The 26,947-nt window shown below is 56.2% G+C and overlaps 2 protein-coding genes and 1 non-coding gene across 12 annotated transcripts; 2 read left to right on the top strand and 1 right to left on the bottom strand.

The window, feature by feature from the left end:
* Positions 1-316: 316 nt before the first annotated feature.
* Positions 317-10,608, bottom strand: LOC104697725 (discoidin, CUB and LCCL domain-containing protein 1-like). Of its 6 annotated transcripts, none has more exons than XM_039564553.1 (15): positions 10,267-10,606; positions 7,154-7,375; positions 4,855-4,992; positions 4,345-4,396; positions 4,086-4,158; positions 3,786-3,919; positions 3,601-3,638; positions 3,288-3,482; positions 2,473-2,594; positions 2,221-2,389; positions 2,013-2,105; positions 1,728-1,818; positions 1,498-1,535; positions 1,233-1,340; positions 319-761 (listed from the first exon to the last, which is right to left on the bottom strand). In XM_039564553.1, the coding sequence occupies exons 1-15, from the start codon at positions 10,523-10,525 to the stop codon at positions 373-375; spliced, it is 2,121 nt and encodes a 706-aa protein (XP_039420487.1). In that variant the 5' UTR covers positions 10,526-10,606; the 3' UTR covers positions 319-372. The 6 variants fall into 6 exon arrangements, with proteins under 6 accessions (XP_039420488.1, XP_039420492.1, XP_039420490.1 ...); XM_039564555.1 differs by lacking the exon at positions 10,267-10,606 and adding an exon at positions 10,052-10,157 and having other exon boundaries at positions 320-761; XM_039564557.1 differs by lacking the exon at positions 10,267-10,606 and adding an exon at positions 7,466-7,591 and having other exon boundaries at positions 320-761.
* GMEB1 (glucocorticoid modulatory element binding protein 1) lies at positions 10,605-22,071 on the top strand. Of its 2 annotated transcripts, XM_039564559.1 has the most exons (10): positions 10,605-10,688; positions 12,068-12,228; positions 13,151-13,233; positions 14,180-14,304; positions 15,137-15,240; positions 15,656-15,810; positions 16,936-17,064; positions 17,765-17,902; positions 18,956-19,078; positions 20,164-22,071. In XM_039564559.1, the coding sequence occupies exons 2-10, from the start codon at positions 12,101-12,103 to the stop codon at positions 20,868-20,870; spliced, it is 1,692 nt and encodes a 563-aa protein (XP_039420493.1). In that variant the 5' UTR covers positions 10,605-10,688; positions 12,068-12,100; the 3' UTR covers positions 20,871-22,071. The 2 variants fall into 2 exon arrangements, with proteins under 2 accessions (XP_039420493.1, XP_010411025.1); XM_010412723.3 differs by lacking the exons at positions 10,605-10,688; positions 12,068-12,228 and adding an exon at positions 13,324-13,444 and having other exon boundaries at positions 13,205-13,233.
* Positions 22,072-23,437: 1,366 nt separating this feature from the next.
* LOC104697716 lies at positions 23,438-26,941 on the top strand. 4 transcript variants are annotated; one of them, XR_005603576.1, is made up of 4 exons: positions 23,438-23,547; positions 23,908-23,932; positions 24,231-24,310; positions 25,068-26,941. It is a non-coding gene; the product is annotated as an uncharacterized LOC104697716 (transcript). The 4 variants fall into 4 exon arrangements; XR_005603578.1 differs by having other exon boundaries at positions 25,062-25,080; XR_005603577.1 differs by lacking the exon at positions 25,068-26,941 and adding an exon at positions 25,017-25,035.
* Positions 26,942-26,947: the final 6 nt, after the last annotated feature.

Raw genomic sequence — 26,947 nt, 5'->3', positions numbered from 1 at the left:
GATAACGAGTAGTGAGGTGGCGTTGGCGTTTGCGCGTTAGAGAGAGGTTGTAGCTCCGCTGATTTTCGTGGTGTAGCTCTACGAAAGTGTCCCCTGTGGTTGGTGGGGGGCAGACCCTATGACACCACAAACGGCAGAAAAGGTGGGACAATGAGTGTGACACCCCAAGCCACGCGGATGATCGCATGCTGGGCCAGCAGGCGGTGCGGGGCACAGCGCTCCACATCTATCTTTCTCTATGTATTACATATATTTACATAGGATTACTTTTTAAAAAGCCCCCTGCTAGCACGGGGAAAGTGCTCCTTTACACGTGCCCCCCCTCCCCCCCCCCCCCCAATCGCCTCATATCGTGCCGCTGTGCTCCCCTCCTCACAAGGCTTCATGGTACACGTGTGCGAGGGGACAGTGCTTAGGCCACCCACGGGACCCCTCGGAGCAGGGGCTGCCAGTCTGCTCCACCCCAGCTGGCAGCTCCCCGGGCCGCGGGGCAGGGGTCTGGTACCGCACCGGGGGGCACCCAGGGGGCCCTGCGATGCCGCAGCTGCTGCGGTGCATCCCGGCAGGCTCCGGCTCACTGAATGGCGTGGCATACTCAGGCTCTGGCGGCAGCGGCTCTGCGTACTCATGGTGCTTTCCCGGGACGTCATAGTGGCTCAGGACCAGCGGCAGAGTGTAGCCCTCTTCCAGGAGTGGCTTGAAGGTGGAGGGACCCGTCTGGCTGCTGGGGCTCACCTGCACCAGGTCTGGCTCAGCGTACTCTGAAACAGGGAAGCCGCCGTGTCAGGGGGGCTCATGGTGCTGTGGCAGAGGTGGGTGGGGTGGGTTGAAAACGTTAGCATGTTTGGACTTCCAGGGATGGGAAATGCCAAAACCCACCCAGGGCAGGGCACCCACACACGGAGACCCCACATTCCTCTGCCACACCAGAGAGGGGCTCCTGCTGTCCCCAGCCACCCTCCAGTGCCAATAGCTGTGATAGAGGTGGACTACTACTACTAAATAATGTGTGGCGTTATTACAATCAATTATAATAATTAATTATAATAATTAAAGGGGGGGTATAATTAATCAGGGCCTCCCTGTTGCAGGAGGACCATGATGCAGGAGGGATCAGATCAGAATGGGGAGGGGAAAATGGGCACCCCAGGGCATCCCCGAGGGTGCAATGGAGGAGACTCAGCTCTGGCTCTGGGCTGAGGGACAAGTTCATGCCCTGATGCCCCTGTTACCTGGTGACTGGGTCCGGCTCAGGTCCCCTGGCGTGGGGAAGGAAGACAGGCTAGGGGCTGGCAGGCTCTGCAGGGAGCAGACCTGGCTTGACTCCAGCTTGGGGTACCCTGGGCAGGGAGAGGAAACCCTCAGTTGTCACAGGCTGTCACCTGGACATGCAGGTGCCCCTGGGGGGTGGAACAGGTCCAGGCTTGGCAGCAGCACCAGTTAAACCAGCTGCACCCCATGGCACCGATTTTTGGGAGGGGTTGTGCACCCTTTTACCTTTTGTGATGCCGCAGTTCAGCTCCGCTGTTGACTTCCTGCCAAAGGGAGAGGCAAGATGGGGCAAGAGGTCCCAGCTTCCCCGTGCCCACCACCACCCATCTCCTCACACCCACTGCATGGGGGACTGCACCCCTTGGGACCCAGTGAGCAGCTGGATGAAGCTGCCAAAATTTGGGGAGGTGATACTGAGTCCCCCAGGGCAAAGCAGGGGTCAAGGCAAGACGAACCTCTTCCTGTGGCAGATGAAAGCCAGGAGCAGGAGGCAGGAGCAGAGGAGCACAAAGCCGCCAATGAGAAGCACCACCAGCAGTGTGGAACCTGGGGAGGGAGGGCAGTGTCAGCTCCCCCTGGGCCCCCATCCCACCCCTTTGCACCCATGAATGCCAGGAGCCCACCTGGGGCCACTACAGCAGGAAAATCAATGTGTTCCCACAGGGGGATGAAGCCCCACTGGCACCTGGAGTACCACCAGACAATGCTGCACACCAAGGACAGCCCCCCATGGCACCCACCTGCCTTCTCCGGGTCCAGGGCGATGCCAGGGATGGGGGTGCGGCTGGCTGGGTGACTGGTGGGTTCAAGGACCTCCTTGGGGACACTGGGCACTGCGGGGCAGAGTGGGGACTGTGACTGTGGGACCACCACTGGGTGCACAGGGAGGTGGAGGCCCCAGGACGATGTTTCGGACACGGAGGTGCGAGCTCCTGTGGAGGGTCTCACCGTAGGGACGGGGCGCGCGGACCCGTGCCAGCTGGCAGCCCACCAGGGCCACCTTCAGGGCCACGCGCTGGTGCCAGCTCTGCGGTGTGACGCGGACATAGCGGGCAACGATTGGGGGGATAAAGGCATTGGAGACCTCCCCTTGGCTGTCGGCGTTTCCTTCAAACACCTGCCGGAGAGGGTGAAGAGGAGCCGATGGCCAAACATCCATGGGAAGGGGGTCTCAGCCCCATGATGTCCCCCCATGCACACCTTGTCCTCCTGGCCACTGCTGCCTCTGTAGGGTCTCCAGTTCTTCCCGTCGCGGCTGGAGGAGACGTGGTAGGACGTCACGTAGTAGTCGTGCTGCTCGGAGGAGCCCTTTGTGATGATTCCTGTGAAGGCAGGAGGGGGGTCCCGGCTGTTAGTCAGAGGTTGCGGGGCTGGGGAAGGGCCGCCCTCTACCCCACTGCCCTCCACTCCCAGCTAGAATAACCCCCATCTCTGGGATACTCAAGACTCAGCTGGGAAAGGACTAGGAGGGCAGGACATGTCACCTGGCAAACGGGGGGTCCTTCTGATCCTGGGAGGGGGTTTGGGTGGCAGATTCCAGTGTGGGATGCCCTGGTCTGCCCCCAGGAACAGATAACCTCCAGCCCCAGCTGCCAGCCCTGCATTCCTCCCTCCTCCAGCCTCCGGCTGGACAATGTCCCCATTTTCCTCACCGCGGTCGCCAGCCGCTGGTGCACAAAGCCCCTGCTTTCGGCAGGCTCTGGCCAGACAAAAGATGCTCACTGGCACCAGATGCAAGAGCATAATATTAACTTGTTCATCCCAGAAATGGCTGCAGATGAGGGGGGCAAAGGGACAAAAGGGGGACAGGAGCAGCCAGGGGGGCTGGTGTGCATCTCAGTTTGCACCAGTAAAACCATGGCACAGTGAACTCCAGAGAGTCCTGGGAGTTATGGGGGTGCAACTGCCCTGGGCAGTTTTGTGGGGACGAGTGAGGCTGGCACAGCGGGAGGACAGTGGTCAGCATGAATGGGGACACAGGCAGCTGTTGTCCCCATCTGATGGCCAACTCTCACCTGTGACATTCCTTCGGGTGCCCAGGTCCAGCTCCAGCCAGGCGGCCCCGGCGCTGGGTTCGGCTGCCCAGGAGTGGCCGGTGGTGCTGAGTGCTGCCCGTTCGGCCACCCAGGCTCGGTCCTGGCCCAGTGCATCCATCTCGTGCCACCAGGATGAGGCATTGAAGGCGACCACCTCCAGCACATCATCACAGGCTGGGGACAGGAGACAGCACACTGGGAACCCGGAAACCCCAACTGGGCACATGGGGGTGGCACCAGGTCTGACAGCCAAAACTGTGCCTTAATTTTAGGGCAGATGGGAAAAAAATACCTTTGTGGAATACAAGTCGCTTCTCAGAAAGAGATCCCCTGTGTGGAGGAAAGCAGGGGGAGCATCAGACAGGGGGTGAACAAACCCTGGGGTCTCTGAAATGGAGGGGTGTCAGTTTCCCAGTGTCAGCGCGCATGGGTCCCGCAGCTGTGTGTGGGGTGCAGCCCCAGCCACTCCTCACCCACCTTTTGGAGTGGAGCCCATTGGCAAAGGCTGCCTCATAGAGCGTGATCCCCTTCTCCCGGGACAGGGTGACCTGCCCGCCCAGCTCGTCCGCAATCACCCCGGCATGCACGGCTGCCTTGCACAGCACCGATGTCTGCGGGGAGCAGGGGGTAAGGGCAGCACCCCACGGCAGGCCTGAGCATCCCGTGGGGCACCCCAAGGCCACACCCATCACCTCTGGGTTGCTGGGGGTGACAAGCAGTGGCCACATGTGCTGTGGGGACCGTCCCCGGAGGGTGCACCATGGTGCCCACACTTACATCCCGGTAGCCCTGGCTTGGGTTGCCCCAGATGTCCCCATGGATGTCCTTGCAGCCTGCAGGGCAGTACACACTGAAACACATGGTAAGGGGTGGGTCAGGGCTCCCTCCCATCCAAACCCCCTCTGCACACCCGCTCTGCTCCCCATCCCACCAGACCTCTACCTCAGGAGAGGGATGGGGATGAAACCGGGGCTGATGGGGACCCCTGGGGCAGGGGACACCAAAATGGGACCATTCCCCACCTCCGACCACTCACCTGACATGCTTCTGGGTGTAGTGGGTGCCTCGAACCAGGCAGGAAACCAGGTCTGCAAGGCAGGGACACCCCAGGGTGAGGGACCCCCACCTGCCCCACAGCACATACCCACTTCTGCCCCAGGGCACCCCATTCCCCTTCCGAATTTAATCCTGCTCCTCATTTGGGTTTTGCCCTTCAAGTCCCCATGTCTGGAGGGGCAGGGAGGGATGGCCCCTTGGTCCCTGCAGCCATTGGCCCCATGGCACAATCTAGGGTGCCTGTGGCTCTGCCTGATATTGGGGTGCCACCTGACTTGGGGGCTCAGGGTTCTAGAAGGGGTCCCAGCTGGCTGGATGGCCTGGGAGTCTCCCATGTTTGCCCCCAGCCAGGGAGAACATGGATGTTCAGGGAGCTTAGGGAAATGGGAGCCCATCCCAAGGTCAGCAAGGAGCTCCCTTCACCCCCCTGCATGGGACAGGATGCGTCCCAGGGGTGTCTCTGTGTCTCAGGGGATGCTACCCCCTGTACCTGGGTGCTGCGTGGTGGCATAGGACAGGAGAAGCCCTCGTCCCGAGCGGTGGCTGGTGCTGTTGAACAGGACGGTCACAGTGCTGGAGTTTGTCACCAGGAGTGGGGCAGAAGGGACGGAGTTCCTGCAGTAGGGCCCTGCCAGCAGGGATGGCACCATGGAGAGATTTGGGACCTGGACCCTCTCCTGGCTCAGCCCTTGCAAGGGCCAGGGGGGCTCAGGCATTTGGGCTGTGCTCAGGGTGGTCCCAGAGTTGTCCCACATCCAGGGTGGCCCATCCCCAAGGTAATCCCAGCACCAAGGTGCTGAAGGGTGGTCCCATGCAGTGTGGCCCCATGCCAGGCTGGTCTCATCCTGAGGGCGGTCCCATGTTCCAGGATGGTCCCACACTCAGGGTGATCCTATGCCCAGGCTGGTCCCAGCCCCAGGGTAGCCGCATCGCCCTCATCGGGCACCTGCCACTGCATCCCCCACTGCAAGGACTGGTACACATGGCATCACCCCATGGGACTCCAAAATGGGAGCTGTGTCCTTGTCTCCTCCCCATGTGCTCTTTCACAGGTGCTGCTGAAGCTGCCTCCTAAACCATCCCCCCCCCCCCCCCCACCCCGTTTAATCCACATTAATTTGCAATCTCCATCTCCCTGATTAAAACTTCAGCTTAGCAGGCAGGCAGGTTCCTTAGGGACATCTCTGCTCCCTAAGGGGGACAGAAGGTGGCCCCAATCCCTGGACTGCCATCACCCCCTGTCCCCCACATTGCTCTGTATCATGCCCATCACTGGGGCCTCTGGGCACCCAGAAATGCTTTGAGCAAATGCCATTGTTGTCCTGGGGACAGGGAACTGTGTCCCTGTGTCCTCATGGGGCAGCAGGTAACACCTCCCCCTGTGCCTCAGTTTCCCTACCCTGACCCACACCCTCACCCTGCCTAGATCATATTGAACCGGGAGGTCGATCCCAGGGGATGTGGAACACACGTGCATGCAGAGATGTCACATATGTGACAGAACTGAGGTCTGCATGATATGCAGATGAGATGCAGATGACACACAAGCAGATTTCCCTTCCACCAGTTGCCAGATGCCAGTGCTGCCCTGGGTCAGTGGTGCCACATCTGTATGGATCTCAGTGATACCCTGGGAGCTGGGAACCCCTCAGCTGAGCCCCGGAGGCTGCCACCCCCATGGGGACCCTGCCACGTCCCAGTAGAATCAGGCCAGGGGCCAGACACCGGGTCTGAGTCAGCAGGAAGGAGCCCACAGCCTCCGCCTGCTCCAGCTGCTTCCTGAAAAACATCTGGGACTTCTCAAGGGCCGGCGTCAGCCACGAGAGAGGGAGTGGAACCCAAGCTCTGTGTCATGCTGGCATAGCCCTGGTGGCACCCAAAGGGGCTGCGGGTGCCCAGCCACCTTCCCCAGCCCTCCAAGAGCATCATCTCGGGGGGTCCCCCCTTTCCTGCATTGCTTTGTCTCAGCCTGGGGCCAGGAGATCTCTTAGCTTTGGGAACAAATATGTCCCTGAGGCCACAGCAGAGGGGATGGGGACCAGGGACCTCGCATGCTGTCACCCCTCTGGGGACCAGCCCAGAAAGGGTGAAAGCCCTGAAGAACAGGGAGAACTCCCAGTCCCATGGATCCAAGCTGGCTCCTTTCCATCCTGCATTTCCCGCTGCATCTCCTGTCCAGCCCCTGTCCCTCACCAGGGCTGCTCCTCCATCCCACCCCATCACTCCCCCCAACCCCAAGACGTTTTCCTCAGCACTCGTCATGCTCCCAGTGCAGCCAAATCCCTCCAAGATGATTAAATCTGTCTGGGAAAATCCTGGACGTGTTTGGGCAGCGGCTGGGCCGACGAATTAATTATTCAGTGGCTGCATCTGGTCCCAACTGGGCAGTTCCCCTCCAAGGCTGGCAATAATCATCTCTTTGGGTACCTGCCTCCTCAGATATCCCCATTCACAAATATTACTCTCCTTGGATATCCCCCTCCTTGAATATCATCCCCTCTATTTGGGTACCCTCACTCCTCAGGTACCCCCATCCTTGGATTATTTCTCTTCTCTGGATAACCCACTCCTCAGATATTGGGTACCCCCCATCCTCTGATATTCCCGTTCTTGGGTGCCCCCTCCTCAAATACCCCCTTCCTTGGATACTGCCCTACCTGGTTACACCCCTCCTTAGATATTCTCCCTCCCCATTACGAAATCAGCTAAAACCCCAGATTTTCCTGATATCTTCCCTATCCACAGCATTGTTATCACTCCTGCCTCAGTTCCCCTGGGACCCCCCTTACCGTAGGCAGTGCCAGTCTGGGGGTCAGCGAGCAGCAAGAAGCTGTGGGCACAGTGCTCCGAGGATTCCAGATCCACATCCCCGAATGCCAGGAGCAGGGAGGTGCCTGGGGGGGCTTGGAGCTGCCAGCAGCACACGGTGTGGTTGGGATATGTGCCCGGGTAGTTCTTGGAGCTCAGGGTGCCACTGTGGGGTGTCAGCAGCGTGTGGCCGCAGCCATTTCCTGCAGAGACACCAGGGAGGGGGCTCAGACAGGCTGTTCCCTGCCTCTGTCTCCCCTCTTGGTGAGGCCCCCAGAACAACCCCTGGGCACCTGCAGCCTCTTCAAGTGTTTTCCTCGTCCAAAGCATCATTTTCTAGTGGTTTTTCTGGATGCTCCCAGCACTGGGAACTGTCCGCAGGGGGATCCAGGGATGAAGCTGCCATAGCTTCCCCCAGAGCCATCCCCTCTACCTCCAGCTCCTCTACATGCCCCAGTCCAGGAGAACCCCAATTTGGGGGGATACAAAAGGATTCAGGGAGGGCTGTACAGCACTGGGCAGCCCCTGGGACCCCTTGACTGGAGCCTTGACCTTGAGGATAACCTTGGGCAGCTGCAGCATCCCCACCGCCTTCTTCCCAGGGTGATGCCAGACCCACCACAAAAGGGGCTTTTCTCCGGGCTCACTGCCTCTGGGCATGAGGGAATATCCTGGAAATAAGCTGAAAGCGTCCGGCGTTGACATCTGGCCGGAATTTCTGGGCAGGGCTGGGGTGCAGGGAAAGAGGGGAAAGCACCACTCAGCCCCACTGTATGGGCTGGGGGTTTGTGGGGGTCCAGTGCTCCACACCTCTTCCCCACATGCCGCAAAAGCTGTTGCTCCTGCCAAGCATCATCCTGGCACAGCCAGAAAGAAAAGGGATGGTGGGCACAGATTTGCCCAGCCTTGGCTTCCCTCGCTGTCGCTGGGAGACGACACAAAGCGCCAGCAAGGGAAAATCCTGCAGGGATAAAAAAGCAGGGGCTGGAGGTGAAAGATGCCAGCCCCCCCACAGAGCCCCCTCCTCCTCAGCCTGCGGAAAGGGCTGCCAGCCAAACTGGGGGGAGGTTTATCCTATGGGACTGGGCGAAATCACCAACTTTTCCCCTTTCTGGGCAGTGTCTGCTGACAAAGCAAAGCCGGGAAGGATCAGGCCCTCCGAGAGTGGGGGCTGGGGGGGGGGGCAGTGGGGACCCCAGGGCTGCCAGGACAATAGCTCCCAGAAGGGCTGCTCTGCTAGGGGAGAGAAATTTGGGGTGTGTGGGGGGAGTTTCTAGCCCAGAAAGTAGAAGCCATTGGGATCTGCATGGAAAACTCTCTATGGCCAGGACAGCTGGACACATGAGCCCAAATGGGGCTCTTGGATGGATCCCCCCAGCTCCATATCCACACTGGTGGTGTAGAGGAGCTGCGGGGACCCATTCTGGGAAAAACCCATCCAAGGAAAGGAAATCTTTGTTAGAAACATCCTGAGTGTGACCAGCGCGTGCCGGGAGGGAATGCCAGAGATAAGCTGAGAGCTGCAGGCACTCCTGGGAATTTGGCTCCAAAGATGCTACCGAGGGGCCAGGAATAGCCAAGAGAGAGCCACGGGGGACTTAGTCCCAGCCGCGGAAACGTCACTCCTCTCCCAAAAACTGTGAAAACTGGATTTCCGGTGGGTGAGGGTGAACTCACGGCTGGGCCCCGCTGGGGTCATTCCTGCCAGGGATTTGTTTGTTTTCTCACAGGATGCAAGAAAGACACAACAGGGCGATGGTCCGAGAAAAGCCCGGCACACTCTTGCCTCCGTCATGCTGACGGCCCCGGGAAAGCTCCCCCGCGTCCACCAGTGGGTTTAGGATCCAGTGGAAACCCGCTGCATGATGTACCCCAAATCACACTTGGGGAACGTAGCGGGATTCTGTCTTCAGTGATCCCGCCCTGGCCCCGTGCCTCAGTTTCCCCTCGCGGAGAATAATGCTTTGGATGACCCGTCGTTGTCTCCTCGCTGTTGGATGAGTTGAGGACGAGTGACACCGGGAAACACGAACTTTTGGATGACGTTTGGGTGAACATTCCCTCGGGGTTGTTCTGGACCTCGCGGCTACAAATCCTCCGCAGCATTCCCGGGACGGAGCCCACTGCCCGGCTCTCCCGGCTCTGCATGTAAACTCCAGTGATCCCCTTAACCCGGGGATTAGGGGTTCCCCGGGAAAGGCCTGCAGGCGGGATGGAGCCGAACGCAGGACTCTCGGGACCTCCGGGGTAGTTGCCACCGGGGGCAGGCACAGAGAGAGCCTGGGGGGCCGCGGGGAAAATAGGCGGGTGCAGGACCGGCGTGATGCTGGGGTGGTGGAGGCAGCAGGGAGCTCGTCCCGTCCGGTACGGGAGCAGAGGGATACCGGGGACCCCGTCCCGGACCAGTAACAGGACAGACGGACGGCGGCGACCCCGTCCAGTCCGGTACTGGGACAGAGGGATGGCGGGGATCCCGTTTCGGACCGGTACCGGAACAAAGGGATGGCAGGGACCCTGTCCCAGGTCAGTACCGGGAGACAGGGATAGCAGGGACCCCCTTCCGGAAAGCAACCGGGGCAGGCGAACTAGGACGACCCTGTCCCAGTGTGGTCCGGTCTGGACACAGCGGGGAACCGTTCCCGGGAGCCCATCTTGGTCGGATCCCGGTCCAGACACAGCGAAGAGCCCGTCCCGGACCGTCCCGGGCCAGAGGCGAGCCCGTCCGGTCCTCCTTCCCAGTCCCCATCCCGCACCAAGTTACGGTCCCCATCCCGGCGAGCGAAGCGGAAGCTCCGGGGGTACCGGTGGGAGCGGGGCTCCCGGTTGCCGCGTCCCGGTGTGGGATGTCCCGCCGCCGGTGCTCCGCAATCGGCACTCACCGTCCTGTGCGCCGGTCGGGCGCAGCCCCAGCGGGCCGAGCAGGAGGCAGCGGCGAACCAGCGCCAGCGCCAGCGCCACCGGGGCTGCCCCGCCGCCCGCCCGCATCCTCCTCCCGCCGCCGCCGCCCCGGCCCCGCCGCGGCCCCGCCGCGCTGTCGCCCCGGCCCCGCCCCCCTCCACCCTGCCGCGCCCATTGGCTGTCGCCCCCGCGTCACCATTGGTCCGCCTCGTTGTCAGTCGACCGGCCCGCGCGGCGGGGGTGAGGCGGGCCGGCCGTGGGAGGTCCCGGTGGTCCCGCCGGGGCTGGCTTGGGGCGGGGCGGGAGATGCCCGGTACCGCGTTCCACGGCTCGCTGCCGGGACCAGGGGGGAGCGAACCCCGCCGTGACACCCCCGCCGGCAACTCGTGTCCTGGGCTGGCGGGGGACGCCACGAGGGCGATACCGCCCGCGGCCACCAGGGGGCAGCACAGCATCACGCGCTTCACCGGTCGGCGCCTTTAAGGCAGGCGGCGGCCGGAAGTGCTGGCGGCCGAGGCCGCGGCGGGCACTGCGCATGCGCTGCTGCTGCCCGGCCCGGCCCCCCCCCATCCCCCGTTCCCCCGTCCCACAGCCCCCGGTCTCGGCCGCTCGCCGACGGTAAGGCCCAGCCGGCGCCGCTCTACGGGGGCCGGGAGGGGGCCATGCGGCGCGACAGGGCGGGGCGGGGCGGGAGGGGGCCCGGCCCCGCCGTGAGGGGAGGGAGGGGTCGCCGCCGTACGTGCCGCCGCCGCTGCCGCGAGGGCGGACGTCGCGCGCGCGCTGCTGGGGGGGGGGTACTGGGGGGGGGCCCAGCGCCGGGGGGGGGGGAGGCCACGCCCCCTCCCCCGGGCAGGCCACGCCCCTTCACCGCCGCGCGCGCCGCGGGGTGGCCCCGCGGGTCCCCTCTCACGTGACCCCTCGACCCCAGCGCGGGTGAGGCGGCGGCCCCCGAACCGCAGCCCGGAGCCACCGCGGGGTTCCCCTGTGTAGCCCTCCCCCCCACACCCCCCCACTTAAGGCCTCGGCGCGATCGCCGCCGCGGTTTGTCCGTGTCCTATTGACCCCCCCCTCGATGGCCATCTGGGGAAGCCCAACCGTCTTTCGGGGAGTCTCGGGTGGGCTTGTCTGTCCCCCGGAGCGGGATGAGGTGCGGGGACCCGCGGGGGTCCCACGCCTGGAGCCGGGTGGGCGCGTGGCCCCTGTGCCGGTGGCTCTCCAGGTTTGTCGTGGTGCATCCCAGCCATGGGACACCGAGCCCCCCGTCACCCGCCAGGAGATCCTGACCTGAAGTCTCTGAGATTTAGACGGGATATTGAGAAGAAATTCTTCCCTGTGAGGGTGATGAGGCCCTGGCACAGGTTGCCCAGAGAAGCTGTGGCTGCCCCTGGATCCCTGGAAGTGTCCAAGGCCAGGCTGGATGGGGCTTGAAGCAACCTAGTCGAGTGAAAGGTGTCCCTGCCCATGGCAGGGGGTGAGATGAGATGAGCTTTCAGGTTCCTTCTCACCCAAACCATTCCACGATTCTGACACTGGCTTTCCCAGCAGCTTGTAGACCCCAGGCTTGCAGGCATGAACTCCAGCCCCACACTGAAACAAAACCACCTTTGTGCCTCCTGCACAACCATAGACACATCCTCTGGGAGTGCAGCTGCTCCGGGACCCCGTGTCAGGTCCTCCTGTGGTGGCACCACACCTTGATGCCAGTTTCTACTGGGAAGGATTACCCACAGGCATGTTCCTGGTAGTGAGGGATCAGAGCATCCCAGGGGTGGACCAGAGCATCCCAGGGACGGCTGGAAGCACTGCTGGCCAGGGCCAGTGGGAGAAGCTCTGTGTTGGAAACGCACTCTTGCCAAAACCCACCATGTGGGTTTGTTCCCTGGTGCCAGGTTGGGGGGTTCAGAGCTGGAGAGAGCTGCTGGCTCAGGAAGTTATGAGTGGGATGACACTGGGGGGATCTGCCTCTGGGATCTGTTCCCAGCTCTCGTGATCCACAGGGAGGAGAAAACCTCGCCGGGTTCATGTGAGAGATGGCGAATGCCGAGGTGAGCGTCCCTGTGGGTGATGTGGTGGTTGTACCAAGTGACAGGAATGAAGGGGAGAACCCGGAGGATACCAAAACCCAAGTGATCTTGCAGCTCCAGCCGGTGCAGCAAGGGTGAGTAGGATTGTACTGGTGTAACTGGGAGGTGCGAAGTGGGATGGGGGGGAGCCCTGTGGGTTTTCATGGTCCGGGGACAGAGCGTCACTGTGTTTTCCAGGTCTGCGTCAGTTTTGTGCCATGCAGGGGAGAGAGAAAATGCAACAAATTAAAGCTTTAGTGTGTGTGGCTGTCACGGGGCCTCCGAGGGCTGAAATTGTCCTGCGAGGCTGTGTTGGTGCAGTGCTCCTGGATCGTGGAAGCAGTGCTGTCCCAGTCTCTCTCTTCCTTCTCCAGTCCCAGGGTTGGGTTTTGCCACACTGCAGCTGCTGAACGCAGTGGTCTGCGTGTTCAGACCTTTATGTGCCTCTGTGCCAGCTCTCCCCTAAAATAATCCTCTTCTAAAAGTGAGGCTGGGATGTGGAGGGAATTTTGTGGCTCCCTGGCAGCTGCTGCAGAGAGTGGTCTCATCTGCACTCTGGAACAATCAGGATGGAAAAAAACTGGCTCTAGTTTGCTAATATTTGCAGGGCAGGGTGGCTGTGGGCCTGACAGCAACTTCCCTTTGTGGTCATCTGTGCTGCAGTGTCACACAGGACTGGAAGGGAAATCCTGGGACACTGGGCTCTGCTTCCTGCTGTTGAGGGTGACAGAAAGCAGAGGAGAAGGCACAGGGAAGCCTGCAGAGCCGCCTCAGTGGCGCTGGCAGTGTGGAGGGTGGGATGACAGCACTGGGAATGCTTCTGCATGTGTCAGGCCTTGGGATTATTCGTGTTTTGTACGTGCCAAAAAATTCCTGGTGATTGAAGCTGTATCAGACAAAATTCATGTCCCTTGAGGACAGGCAAAAAGAAATTAACTGAATTTTTAACCCTGTGCTGTGAATCCTAATCTCCCATGATTTATATAGTTTGTTTATGGATGGCCACTTTCACCACAGGATTTACCAAGAGGGCTCTGAGGCCAGCGCCGCTGTGGTGGCCGTTGAAACCCACACCATCCACAAGCTGGAAGAAGGGATCGGTGAGTTCCCACTTGGCATGGATGAATCCCCTCCTATGCAGGGCTGGTGTCTCCAGTCCGCTGGGCTTCCTTCTGGCTCTGCCCCTGCAGATGCTGATTCCCAGGCATGGATGTGGGTGCAGGGGCTGGGCATACTCTGGAGTAAGAGTCTGCTGTTACTGCTTGGTCTCAAAGTCCTGGAAGTGAGATCCTGGCTCTCCTGCAATGAATGGTAAGGGCTCCCACAGGGTGCAGGGGAGCCGGGATGTCACCCTAGTCATGTGTGCAGACACTGGCAGCAGGAATGATAGTGATGAAGATGTGGTGGCTGAAGCATCAGGCTCTGGTTGCGGGGTCTTTGCTGAACCAACAGTCCGATGGTTTGGATTGGATGTTCAGAAGAACCAAGCAGGCTGGCTCCCAGTGCTCCCTGCCATCCTGAGCAGTGTGTGGGAAAAGGCTCCTGTCACCGGGTGCTGTCACTAGATCTTGACTAGAGTTCTGCTTCCTGTGTGGGTATGGGTCTTTTGGCAGGCTTAGCAGAAACTCTGCACGTGAAGAGAATATATTATCAGTAAATATCTGGTATCACTGCTAAAGAGGTACCAGAGCTGCAAGAATTGGAGAGATATCTGTGCTTCAAACTTTAAACCATTTTGTTGCCACTAAGATTGTTCTCATTGACACCTACCCTCTTACAGATGTGTTGGATTTCTGATTTCACGTTTCCTTATAAATGAACTTTATTTGGAGCATTGTTATACCAAAAAGCAGATCCCAGTTGCTGTTAAGAGTTAATCTGAACTAACTCTGAGAAGACAAAGAGAGGACTGATCCTGAACTGGGATCTGGCCTTTTTTTTGGTTTCCCAAGTGCAGGTCTCACAGCCTGTGAGCTTCCAGCTCCTGCCTTGTGGGATTGGAGCCTCTTGGGTGGAAAGTTTCATTTTGAGTCGTTCCTCCCTCAGACCCCAGCACCCTCGAAACGAGTGAGGAAATCGAGATCGCCTATCCCATCACCTGTGGGGAGAGCAAAGCCATCCTCCTCTGGAAGAAGTTTGTCTGTCCAGGAATTAATGTCAAGTGTGTGAAGGTAAGGGAGAAACTCCCAGTGGATTTCTCCTCTGCTCTCCAGGTGCGCTGGTTGGCCTCCACAGGAATTCCTTAGTTTTTGTGTTTCATCCTAACCGAGTCCTTGGATTGTTGGTGCTAAACTTGTTTTTTGATGGGGAGAAGCATGGAAAGAGTGGGTTAAGGAGGGAAGGATATCTATCACCCACTTCATATTTCAGCTGTATTGGCCTTTGAGGAGGGACTGAAGGCAGGCAGGAGATGTGTGTTGAGATCTGGCAGAGCTTTGCCTCCTCCCTTTTCCTCGGTGTCCTGGTACTCCACTCCTGTCACTTCCTTGGCAAGCAGGTTGCATTGAGAAGGGAAATCTTGGTGTTACCTTTTCCCACCTGAGAGCATGGCAATGTGACAGCCAAGCCCCTTGTGCTCCTGCCCCTCAAAAGGAACTACTCGAGTCACTGGAGCAGGGCAGAATGGATGCCCAAGGGAATACCTGTGTCAGCTGGATGCTGCTGGGCCATTGGATGTAACAGAAACCTCCTGTAATGATCTCCAAGATGACTGTACATGTTCATAGGAGATGATTTGGTTCATATAAAGCCTTCAGGGCTGTTCTTGGTTAAGGCTGTTCTTGGTTAGGGCTGTGAATGCCTGTGGCTGGCAGATCATTCCTACAGACGTCCTTCCTGGAGCTGTGAGCGTTGCTGTGTCCAGGGGATCAAAGCTGGGAGGGATCTGAGAAGCAACTCCTCTCTCTGGGTGGAAGTGGGGGCTCAGATGAGCTGTGTTGGATGTCCCAATCCTCCCAAGCGATGTTACCCTGTTTGCTGAGCCTTTACTTGTCTCATTGCCAGTTCAATGACCAACTGATCAGCCCGAAGCATTTTGTTCACCTGGCTGGGAAGTCTACCCTGAAGGATTGGAAGAGAGCCATTCGCCTTGGAGGAATCATGCTAAGGTATTTGACCCTGTCCAGCTTCAGGGCTCCACCGCTGTAGCTGCAGGACCCCCAGCAGGTGTTTTGTCTGCTTTGCAGTCCCCAGGAGGCCTCTTGGAGGCCCACAGTACCTGGCCAGCAGCCTGCAGAGATCCCGGCCCCATGATGTGAGGGTCAGGATCCCTCATCCTGGACAGAAGTGGCCTTGCCTGGGGAACCTGGGGTGGAACAGGACTGAAGCCCTGTATGTGAAGCTGGGGCTGGCTTGTATTTGCCATTTGAAAGCCTTGCAGGAGATTTTTTGTGTGCAGAGTGGCCCTGGGATCTCCCTTTCTCTTTCCTTCCCATGGCCATAGCATTCCCAGGTGGAATACTGCCTTTTGTCTTCAGGCTGAGATTTGAGCTGAGCCTGATTCTATCCCTACTCCCTGCACAGGAAGATGATGGATTCAGGGCAGATTGACTTCTATCAACATGACAAAGTTTGCACCAACACCTGTCGAAGCACCAAGTTTGATCTCCTGATCAGCAGCGCCAGAGCACCAGTGCCAGGGCAGCAGAGCGTGGTGCAGACTCCAACCTCAGCTGATGGTAGGAAAGCAGTTACCAATGCCATGGGAACTTCCCTCTGATGCTCCTGTCCCTCCCACACACACTTTACACCTTCTCCCTGGGCACAGCAGGGCAGTCCCACCAGGAGATTGCTCTGGTTTCTGGGAAGGAAAATGCTTCTCATGTCTGTTTGGAGAAGTCTTGGCAGCATCCGTCAGGGAGCTCTGCTCTGCAGGACTGGGAAGGCTGGAAAACTGCTGGCATCAAGCAGCTGCTTTCCAGAGAGGCAGCGTTGGTAGCCAGGAGTGGGATTGAGAGCCTTGCAGGGATCCTTGCTCTGGGATCATCACGTGAGCAAACACCTGTTAGAGCTCGCACAGCATTTTCTGATATATTTTCCAGTTGGGAGTCTGTTATAAAGGCATGACTTAGGCTCATACTTAGGAGTGAATTTAGAGATGCTGTCCTCCTTCAGAACATGCACGTGCAGAATGTGGTGGCTGGACATGATTTGATTGTTGTTCGAACTGCAAGTTCTCAGTGATCCTATGCTGCAGAGCAGAAACAGATCTCTTTGCTGAGGTTAAGGGAGAAGACTATTCCCAACTGTATCACACTGTTAAGCTGGGTGGGTTATATTTCTCTGAGCCCCTGGGTGGGTGACATGGCAGAGTTGTCCATAGGCTAAGGAGAATCTCTTGGAAAGCACCATAGCCAACTTAGAGTGGCTGCACATTGGTTTAGTCCCAAATTTGATCCAGAAACTTAGGATCGAGTCAGATCCATTTCCCTTCTATAAACCAGCTTGGACCCTGGCACAATTTCCTGAGGGATTAGGGGTGCAGAGCTGCCTGTGAATGATGCAAGGCGAGAAGGGTGGCTGGGCTGAGCCTTATTTGTTCCCTTCTTTATTCTGATCCCTTTCTGCTCCCTTGAACTGGGACTCCACTGTGCAAGGCACATGGTTTTCCCTCCAGAAGCCCCAGAGTTCTTCACAGTTCCAATTGAGAAGCAGCAATATTTGCTTTTAACTGTTTTGGTTGAAAGGATCCAAGCACAAACCTGACGCAAAGAGTGAAAGAGAGCCTGGGGAGGACTCAGGGGTTGGGAAGCAAAGCAGGGATTCAGGGCTGGCAGAGGGAGCTGATGGGGGCTCTCTGGCAGGGAGCATCACCCAGATCGCGCTGTCGGAGGAGAGTATGGAGGAGGGGATCGAGTGGAACTCGGCTCTGACAGCTGCTGTCACCATGGCCACTGAGGAAGGCATGAAAAAGGACACAGATGAGATCTCAGGTAAGCTCAGGCTGCTTGTTGGGTGGTTTTTTCCCCTCTCCTCCCCTGTTACATTTTGGAAACCTAAATCTTCAAAACAAGTAAAATCTGGGCAATGACAAAACTGTCCCCCAGCCCCTTGGCTATCCCAGCATTTCCCAGGCATGGAGGCTTTCTGCCAGTGGAGCTCCTTACCACTGTAGTACTTTGTCCGTGGCCTCGTGGCGGATGGATGATCCCCTAGATCAGATGTTACTGGTTACAGTGAGGGGCTTTTCTATTTTATTCCAAGGATGTGAAACACATCTGCCAGCCTGGAGCCAGGCTGGAACCAACAAGGAGCAGAGTCATGTTTGTTCCCTGTCGACTCTCTGTTCTGTCTCTCTGGCCTTGCATTCCCTTGTAGTATCAGTATGGAAACTTAGCTAGAATTTCCTCAAATAATGATATTAAGTTCTGCACCTTGCAGAAATGTGAAATGTTGCCTTGGAAGTCATGGACTTGCTTGAAAACCTGTTCCTGATTTGCTCCCCAAGTCCATTTTGCTTGGCTTGGGATTGGTTAGTTTTTTCACGTGTCCTGTCCACCCCAGTGGCCAAACTACCTTGCAAAGGTAGTCACTTTGAAAAGATACATTTGTCTGAGAGGTTTGAGGTGGCCCTGTGGGAAAAATGCCAAATGCTTGTACATGTTGACTTCTTTTCCTCCTCTTTTGTGTCAGAGGACACACTGATGTTCTGGAAAGGAATAGCTGATGTGGGGCTGATGGAAGAGGTGGTGTGCAACATCCAGAAGGAGATAGAAGAAGTCCTAAGAGGTGTGCAGCAGCGGTTGGGTCAGTCTCCCTTCCAGATGACAGGTAGGTTGTGAGGAAGAAGCCTCAAAAGGGCAGCTGCAGGCAAAACAAAAAGTGCTAAGGGTCCATCCCACCATGTAAAGCTGGTGAGTCAGGATAGGGAGTGAGTTCCCACTCATTAGCTGAGTTGTGGGAGCACAGTCTCTGTGTGTTCTCAGCCTGCCCAGCTGTGAAGTCCCCTTGCTTCAAAGCACAAGGACACACTGTTCCACCCTGTTCCCTCAGCAAAGTGACCCTGGCAGCTTGCTGGGACCATCAGATGACTGTCTGCAGCTCCCAGCCCTCATGGAAGCTCTCCCAGAGTCACTTGGACTGGAGTTACTCAAACACTTCTCTGTGACACTGCAGGCTTAAACAGGTCCTACCCCCTCACTTCTCGTTCTGCTTTCACTGGTGCCAGAAAACCTGTTTTGGGGGCTGAACCAGATGAGGGAAGCAATCTGGGTTAAAAATAACTCCCCTCCCCTTTTTAGGGTTATTTTTAACTTGGATCAGCTCCCTAATCCGGTTCGGCACATGCCCCTGTGAACACCTCTTGTCGATGCTCTTCCTGAGAGAACATCCATGTAGCCACAAACTTCATTTTACCCAGGATTTTTTAAAAAAAAATTTCTAATTTAACTTTGGGCTGGCGGGTCTTTGTGTCTGGTAGGTGGTAGTTCTTTGGGAACTGCGAGTGGTTGAAGTCAGTGGATTATAATAGACATTTTGCACAGTTTTCAGCGGAGCTTGGCATGTTAATGACACTGTCAGCAGCATGGGGTGATGATTTGTGGGTGGAGAGCTCATTTGTATCTCTGTGATTGCAAATTACACTGTCATTTGCAGCAATTTGGAGCTGCTTGAGTGACACAGCTCTGTTCAATTTGCTTTATCATGTGAATGGGATTTTTTAATCCTGGGATGTCAGAAGGATGAGGGAGCTGGGCTTCCCCTTGTTAGCTAGCCCTTGTGAAAGAACAGAGAGAGTTTGAAAAAGCAGTAGAAAATTTTTGGTGTAACAGGAGCATCTTTTGAGTGCCCAAGTCTTAACATCCCTGTGCCCTTTCCTTGGAGATGCCGCAGTCCTGAACAACGTTGCCCATACATTTGGCTTAATGGACACAGTCAAGAAGGTACTGGACAACAGGAAAAACCAGACAGAGCAAGGAGAGGAGCAGTTTCTTTACACATTGGCAGGTAAAGTGCCTAATAAGGGTTCACATCCTGCTGCTACTCTTGGGAATGGACGTGACTTTCCTTCCACACAACCCCAATGAATGAGGGTTAGTGTTCACTACAGGCTACCCCAGAACAAGTGCATCCCAATCCCTTTCTGTCCTAGGGCTTGAGTGGAATTTTCTCTCTCCCCTGCCTCACAGAGAGCAGTTGCTTGGGGCGTTGGACAGCCCAAAGTCCGTGCCCTTTGCCGCAGTCGGGGTGCTGCGGGCTCGAGTCCAATTCCCTCGGGATCAGGAATAGGACCTGCCAGCTCAGTGCTGGGCCATAGTCACCCGAGCCGTGGACAGTGTCATGCTGTACCTGAGCTAATAAGCCTGTCCGAGTATGGGGTGCTGAGCTTCTGCTTGTCTTGGCTATCGGGGCTACCTGCTTGTCTTGCGGAGCTATTGGGTGTCCTGCTCAGCTTCCCCTGAGCTGAAGCCACTGACTGACCTGGGATCCCCAGAGCTGCTCACTGAATGTGTCTCCCTCCTCGCTATGTCCTGTAGGATCTGTTGTTATCTGAGATGTCCTAGTCCCCTACTGCCCTGAATAAATGTGGTTACTGTGCTACTTCTGGCTCCCAGTGTTCCCACCACTGACAAGGGTTGAGGGGGATGTTTCGCTGACCCAGGCATCCTGCTGCTGTCCCTAGTGCAGGTGCTTGGCTCCTGGGGAGGTGACCCAGCCAAGCTCAGGAAGCAATTCTAACTGCCAGGGTGGGGGGTGGAGGTGGGGTTGTCCACACTCCCTTGCGGGTGGGTTTAGTTTGGGGAGCAGGAATGTCCATCTCCTCGTCAGTAGGAGTAGCCAACAGGTACGGAATGTTACCTGTGTCTTACCCAGGCGCTGGCAGCCAGAACATTGACCAGGTCTATGTGGGTGGCAGGAGAACCTACCCTTTTCCTTCAGTGCTATTTGATCTCAAGGGAGAAGCCAAGATCAGGCTCACTGGGTGGTTGGGTGACCTCCTGTCACAAACCTGGGAGTGATGGTTGGTTCTGGAGCCCCAGGAGCTCCTACTTACCCTGGCGTGACGTGTTGCTCCACCATTCCCTTTGCAGACCTGGAGCGGCAGCTGGAAGAGCAGAAGAAACTTGCCAGGGACCAGAAGGCCAAGTCCCAAACCATCCAGAATGTGGTGCTGATGCCCGTGAGTGCTCCCAAGCCCCCCAAGAGACCCCGTCTGCAGCGTCCAGCCTCTGCCACCATCCTCAGCCCCTCCACCCCCATCCAGCAGCCTCAGTTCACTGTCATCTCCCCCATCGCCATTGCGCCCGTTGGACAACAGTTCTCTGTGGGCAACATCCCGGTGGCAACCCTCAGCCAAGGCTCCAGCCCGGTGACTGTTCATACCTTGCCATCTGGCTCCCAGCTCTTCCGATATGCCACCGTGGTTTCATCCTCCAAGACCAGCTCCTCGGACACGGTCACCCTGCACCCATCCTCCAGCCTGGCACTGCTGAGCTCAGCAGCCATGCAGGACAGTGGGGCCCTGGCCAACGTGGCGGCCGTGGTCAACCCTGTGGAACTGGTGGCCATGGAGTCTGGCATTACTTCCACCATCCAAGCTGTGGAAGGCACCTCGGACGATGGGCAGACCATCATAGAGATAGACCCGGCGCCGGATCCTGAGGTAGACACAGACGAGTCAGACGGCAAAGCTGTGATCCTGGAGACAGAGCTGAGGACTGAGGAGAAAGTGGTGGGAGATGTGGAAGACCATCAGCACCAGGTCCATAATGTGGAGATTGTGGTCTTGGAAGACTAGTGGGGAAGGCAAGCATCAGTTAGGGGAAGAGTTGGGAATTTGTTTTATTTCAGGCTTTTTTGTTAAGCATCTTTTCCAGCCACCCCATTTGTTACCATGGATATTTTCATCGTACTGTATATTTCGTATATATATATATATATATATGTACAATTTTGATTTTTAAAACAAAGCTGGAGAAACACGTGAGACGTGGAAAAGGCTCCGTCTCTGTGGAGCACTGAATAGTACCACGTGTGGCAGGGTCAAGGAGAGACTGAATCTCTGCTGGACAACCCAACCAGGAGGAACTAGCCACGCCTTGGTGCTTCTGCTCTGGGGCTGCCCTGGCCCGGAGGCTTTATTTGAGAGACAATAACTGGTGGCTTGAGTGTGGATGTGGCTGTGAGAAGGGTGATGGATTTGGGGTGGAACAGGTACCTCATTTGTATTTTTATTTTCCCCAGGGAAGGGAATTCTGTCAGACCCTTCACTGTCACCTCAAATGGGATTTTTTATTCTTACTTTGGGGGGGACTGACAGTACAATGAATTTACTGTGCGTGTTCTCCTCCTCCACACAAATTGTTTTTATATATCTATTTTTTTGTATTTGTTTGCTCTCTCCCTTCCCTTGTCCAGATTTCCCAGCTGCAAAGCCCTGGGACCTTCTCTCAGGGTCCCTCTATCCCAATCCCACCTCTTCCCACGGCACTTTTCCCCCATCCCTTTCCCTGCCTGGCAAGGCTCGGTGCTGCAAATGCCGCTTGAAGACTCCGAGATCACTTCAGCCTTTTGTATAAGGCAAACTATAATCAACTCAAGCTCAAACCCAGACCCTCCCCCTTGGCTGCTCAGCGCCGCAGGGACCTTTCGGGGTGTACAAAGCATGTTGTGCTGTTGCTTTCCGGGAGAGCCGGATTTCGGATCGGGACAGCTTCTGTTTACACTGTGTGCTGAGGCTGCTCCACGCTTGTTGCTACTTGTTTGGTGGTTTTATTTTTGTATTATTTTTTCTTCTTTCTTCCTATAATCTCTTGGCAGGATTTGAACTGGCACGTTGGTGAAATACTGTGCACCCCGCTGTTTTCTCTCTTTCCCTCTTTTTTTTCGGTGGTTGGAGATCCATTTGGGCTTTGCCACACTGGGAAAATGGAAGGGGGGAAGCACCGGGTGGCTTTAGAGCTGCAGAGGTTTGGGAGGGCTGGGAGGGTGGGAGCTGCTTGGCTGGAAATATTAAGCAGAGCAACGGCAAAGGAAACACACCTGGGGAGGGTGGGGGGAGGGCAGGAAGATGTGTTTGGCTATTTTTTTGCATTAAAAGGAAAAATAGAATTAAGCTCCAATGGATTTTTCATGGAGAGGTGAAAGGCGGTGTCTCCATCACCTTGGGGACAGCAGGGATCCCAGAACCTGTTTGTGAGGGGTGGTTGCTGCTGCTCTGACCTTGGCCTCTGGGAAGTGTTTCCTGGCTTGGGGTGGAGGTGGAAACAGCTGTGGGAGCCAGGTCCCATGCTCAGCCTGGAGAAGAGAAGGCTCCAGGGAGACCTCAGAGGCCCTTCCAATGCCTAAAGGGGCTCCAAGAGAGCTGGAGAGGGACTTTGGACAAGGGCCTGGAGGGACAGGACAAGGAAGAATGGCTTCCCACTGCCAGAGGGCAGGGTATCAGATGGGACGATGGGAAAGAATTCTTCCCTGTGAGGGTGGTGAGACCCTGGCATAGGGTGCCCAGAGAAGCTGTGGCTGCCCCATCCCTGAAATTGTTCAAGGCCAGGTGGGACAGGGCTTGGAAGAACCTGGTCTAGTGGAAGGTGTGCCTGCCCATGGCAAGATGAGCTCTCAGGTCTCTTCCAACCCAAACCAGTCTGGGATTCTGTGGTTTTGGATCAGGGATCCACCTCCTTCCATATCCAGCCACCTTTCCTCCATTCCCCTCTGACTTGCTCCTTCAGGTAGCCCCTTGACTGAAGGGCAGTGGGGACCTTTTGGGCATCCCCTTCCCCAATCCAGGCGTACAGCAGATCCTGTCAGGTCCCTGCTGGAGCTGTTCCTGTCTCTTGGCCGGGAAGGGGGGTGACTCTGGGTTCCCTGCTCGCTGTATGCCCACCCAACAGCCAGGTAGCCCACTTGATCTGGGTGGGGGTCCCAGAGGACTGCGATGTCCTCTGGGTTCTCCACACCCTGGAGTGCTGGACTGGGGACGGGGGGAGCTAAAATGTCGTGGCGCGACAGAATGAGGTTGGGCTGAGCCCGCAGCCGGGCCTCGAATTTGCCATTTTTTGCCTTAAAACCGCCGCGGGGCCGCCTGGCCCTTTAAGAGCTCTCCCACTTCTAGCCGAGCGAGGCCGCTGCTCCCCCAACACTCCGGTCCTCCGCCGTCCCGGCATGCCCTGCGCCCCCCCTCCCCCCCATTTCCCGCCATTGTGCCTGGGCGCGCGCGGTGCCGCGTGACCGGGCGGGGGGAGCGCGAGGCGGCGGGCCCGGGCCATAGAGACGCGCGGCCGGGGGGGGGGGGTGGGGTGGGGTGGGGATGGCGGGATAGAGCGTCCCCCCGCCCCGCTCCGCCGGCGGCCGCCCCGAGTCCGCCAGGGCCACCCGAGCCCGCCGGGCCCGGACAAAGCGCCGCCGCCTGCCGCCCCGCCCCTCCCCGCCTGCAGCCCCGCCGCGGAGCCATGTCGGCTAGCAGCCTCCTGGAGCAGGTAGGAGTCCCCCCGCCGATACCGGGACGGCCCCGCCGGGCGAGACCGCGGCTCTGGGCCTAACGGGGGTTGCGCCCCGGGCCGGGCCGAGCGGCGGCTGCGGCCTCACCCGTCTCCTGTCGCAGGGCCGCGCTCCATTGTGATGCGGCCGGGCCGGGCCTGTCCTCGCAGGGCTCGACCCCGCCGGGACGGATCTCTCCCTTCCCCGGGCCGGATTTGTCCCTGCCGAGCCTTGGGTTCCCCCGCCGCGACGGGTCTGTTTACCCACCCCGGCTCTGTCCCCCCTTCACCGGGCCGAGTCTGTGTCCCTGACTCACCGCTCTCCCTCTTTCTCTCCCCACGTCGCCGCCGTCGCGCCAGAGACCCAAGGGCCAAAGCAACAAAGGTGAGGTCCCGGGAAGCCGGGGGGGGGGGGGGGGGGAGGGCGGCTGGGAGCGGGAGGGTCTCCCTAAAACCTGCCGGGGGGGAAATAAACCCTGCGACCGGGCATGGCTGCTGGGGTGGGGATAGTTTGCGGGTGATGTCTGTGCGGTGGGCAAGCGTCTGTGTGCCGTGGGCTGAGTGTAGTGTGTTAGAATTGGCAGAAGTTCGTTATGTTACGGGGTTTGGCTTTAAATACTTTAAGCTGTTCGTTATGGGAGTTCATTGCATAGGTTTTTCTAACGTTTCACATCTCTTCTCAGTGCAAAACGGCTCTGTGCACCAGAAGGATGGGCTGAATGATGATGACTTTGAGCCTTACCTGAGTCCCCAGGCCCGCCCGGTGAGTACCTGATGCAGGCAGGAGCACCAAGAGCCTGATGGTTTCCTGCTGCTCCAAGGGAGGGGAATTTGGCCTCCTTGTGTGTTTCCCATCTCCACTGATTGCATTTTGATGTTTGCTAGCTGCCTTAAATTATATCCTATCCTACACCTGCATTTCTGCAGGCAGAAAGCATTGACTGCCCTTAGATAGTGGTGGGTGAACTAGGAAGGTTTTCAGCAACTTTCTGAGGCTGTGAGAACTTCCTAGAGTTGGTGTCCAGGTCTTTTTTTTTTCCAACATGACTGTCTCAGAGTCACCATTTCTGCTCTTTCAGTTTTAGTGTTGTGCCTGTTTGGTTTCTGGCTCTTTACATCAGAGAGATATGCTGAGTTGGGTTGTGAAGTTGCTTCACGTGATGCTGCAGCACTTTTGGAGGATCAGATCAACCTTCTTACCTGTACACCAAGTCAACTGATGATGCCTGTCAGGGGGATTTCTGTTTTTCACCAAAAAAAAAAAAACAAAAACAAAAAAAAAAAACCAACAAAAAAACCAAAAAAAAAACCAAAAAAAAAAAACCAAACCAAAAGCCCCAGAGCCCACATGTGATGCAAGCGTTGAGTTCTCTTTGTGAGAACTTCGGTTACAAGTTGAGCCAGAGCATTTTGTGACCAGATCCTGGAAGTCAAACTTGCAGCTACTTTTCCTCTTCACTTTCTCTTAGATTAACTCCACTGTTAACTGGTGTTCGTTTGTTTTCCTTAATGAGCTGCAGGGGAGTGACACAGAACAGATGGAGTTCAGCTGATTAGATGTACAAGTGAGTACCATAGATAAACATCTGTAGTAGCACTGGAGCAGTCAGTTTATTCTCTTGGCTTCTCTTTCCAGTTGTGACCAGTAAAAATAAGCTGTTCTGGTTTCCCCTTGCTGTATTTTTGCTTATTTTTACTAGTCAGTACGTTATTTTTTTCATGTAAACGTGATGCATGTTTTGTTGGAACACAGAAACAGATTTCTGTCTCAGTTAAATTTTCAACAAGTAGTTTCCTAGTTCGTGCTAAAGATCTGGGGATAAGTATTCTTTGTCATGTTAGTTGTTCATAATCTTCAGAATTCAGCCTGTCCATCAAGACAATTCACTGCATTCAGCTCCCCAAAGAGTTACAAGCCTAAATTCAGTCTTCATAGGGTGAGAGAACATTATTACTTTCTCGAATAAAAGCAGCTACTTTCCTAGTAGTTGTTACTTAATGCTGTTTTTTTTTGTCTGAGCTATCAACATCCCTAATTTCCAGCTTCCTTCTGAATGTGGATGTATTTCCTACAAATTGCAGTTTTATTTAGGTTTCCTAAAGACAATGAAGGTTACTATAATTTTGAAGCAACAGAGTATTTTACTCTATTTTGCATGTTTGGTGAAGTATTTCTGGATCTTTAATTTTTTTTGGTGTGTCTCAGGCTGGTAAAAATAGGTTTTAAAAATCAGGAAGCAGTTGGATGTGCCCCAGGAGGAAGAAACTGAGCTGGAGCGAGGTGAAACCACCAAGTTAACTTGGAGTGGAATCTCTGAGTGACTCTCGGTTCCTCATTGTGCTATGTTGCTGGTCTGTATTCTATAAAATGGAGCCCAAAACCTCCAGAGCTTGGTCTGGAGGGAGGCAAAAATACACAGGTATCCAAGGGTGCACCTCTTTGCTGGAGATGGGAAAGGGAGTTAGAGAAACTGCTTTGAGTAATTGAATTAAATGAGTTTTGGAGTTGCTTCCCAAGCTCTCCACACACCCGTGAGGTAACCATGTTGTAAAGTTTCACTGCTCCTTATTCCCCACCTGCTCTCTCAGGTATGACTGTTACTTGTCAGTTCCCACGAGGTTACTGTGTATTGTAAAGCTCAGATACACAGTAAATGATTTCTCAACCCTTTAAAAAGGAAAAGCTCAACAGCAAGGCTCACTGAGAACCCTGCTTCTGGTCTGAGATGAGGAGGAGCAGTGAATTTGAGGAAATAACTGTGCAAAGAGTGTTAGTCATGGAGAGAATGAGAAGCTGGTGGAGTTTTATTTGCATGTTAACCAGCAAGCGTGTCAGTTGTGCAAGGGCAGGGGAGCAGAGCGAGGTACTGTGTTTGATAACAAAGCAGTGTTGGTAGAGAGCAGCAGTGACTGTGTCCCAAATTTGCTCTGAGCTGCCTGTGCTCAACTCTTGAACTGCTCTGCTCCCTCCTTACTACGTGTATGTAGCTGCCTAGTACTCCACAGGTCATAGCTTAATACAGCCTGTGTTAAATATGTCGAAGTTGAACATAATGAGAAGTGGGAAAATATTTTGAGATGACAAGAGGAAAGATTTTTATCTGATAGTGAGGTGCTTCGAGTGCTCCTGTGGAGAGGAAATGGCTCTCCCTCGGGGTTAGGGATGGGCCAGCATGTTCCCGTTCCTTTAAAGCTGAGTTTAGGAGAGAATATCTTACTCTTATCATTGAGGGGATTAATTTATGAAGGGACTTTGCTGGTTCAAAATAAGTAATAGGAAGCTTTAAGTTCTTTCATTTGTCTTAGAAATTGGTGTCAGTGTTGGTGCTTTTGGACAGATTGAGCCCTGGGTTTAGCAGGATTGAGTTCCTCAGTTAGTAAAACCCTGGATGAGAATGAG

This window comes from Corvus cornix, chromosome 23 (assembly GCF_000738735.6).
Source record: "Corvus cornix cornix isolate S_Up_H32 chromosome 23, ASM73873v5, whole genome shotgun sequence".
In the NCBI taxonomy this organism is placed as follows: domain Eukaryota; kingdom Metazoa; phylum Chordata; class Aves; order Passeriformes; family Corvidae; genus Corvus; species Corvus cornix.
This window is presented reverse-complemented; position numbering and strand designations above follow the sequence as displayed.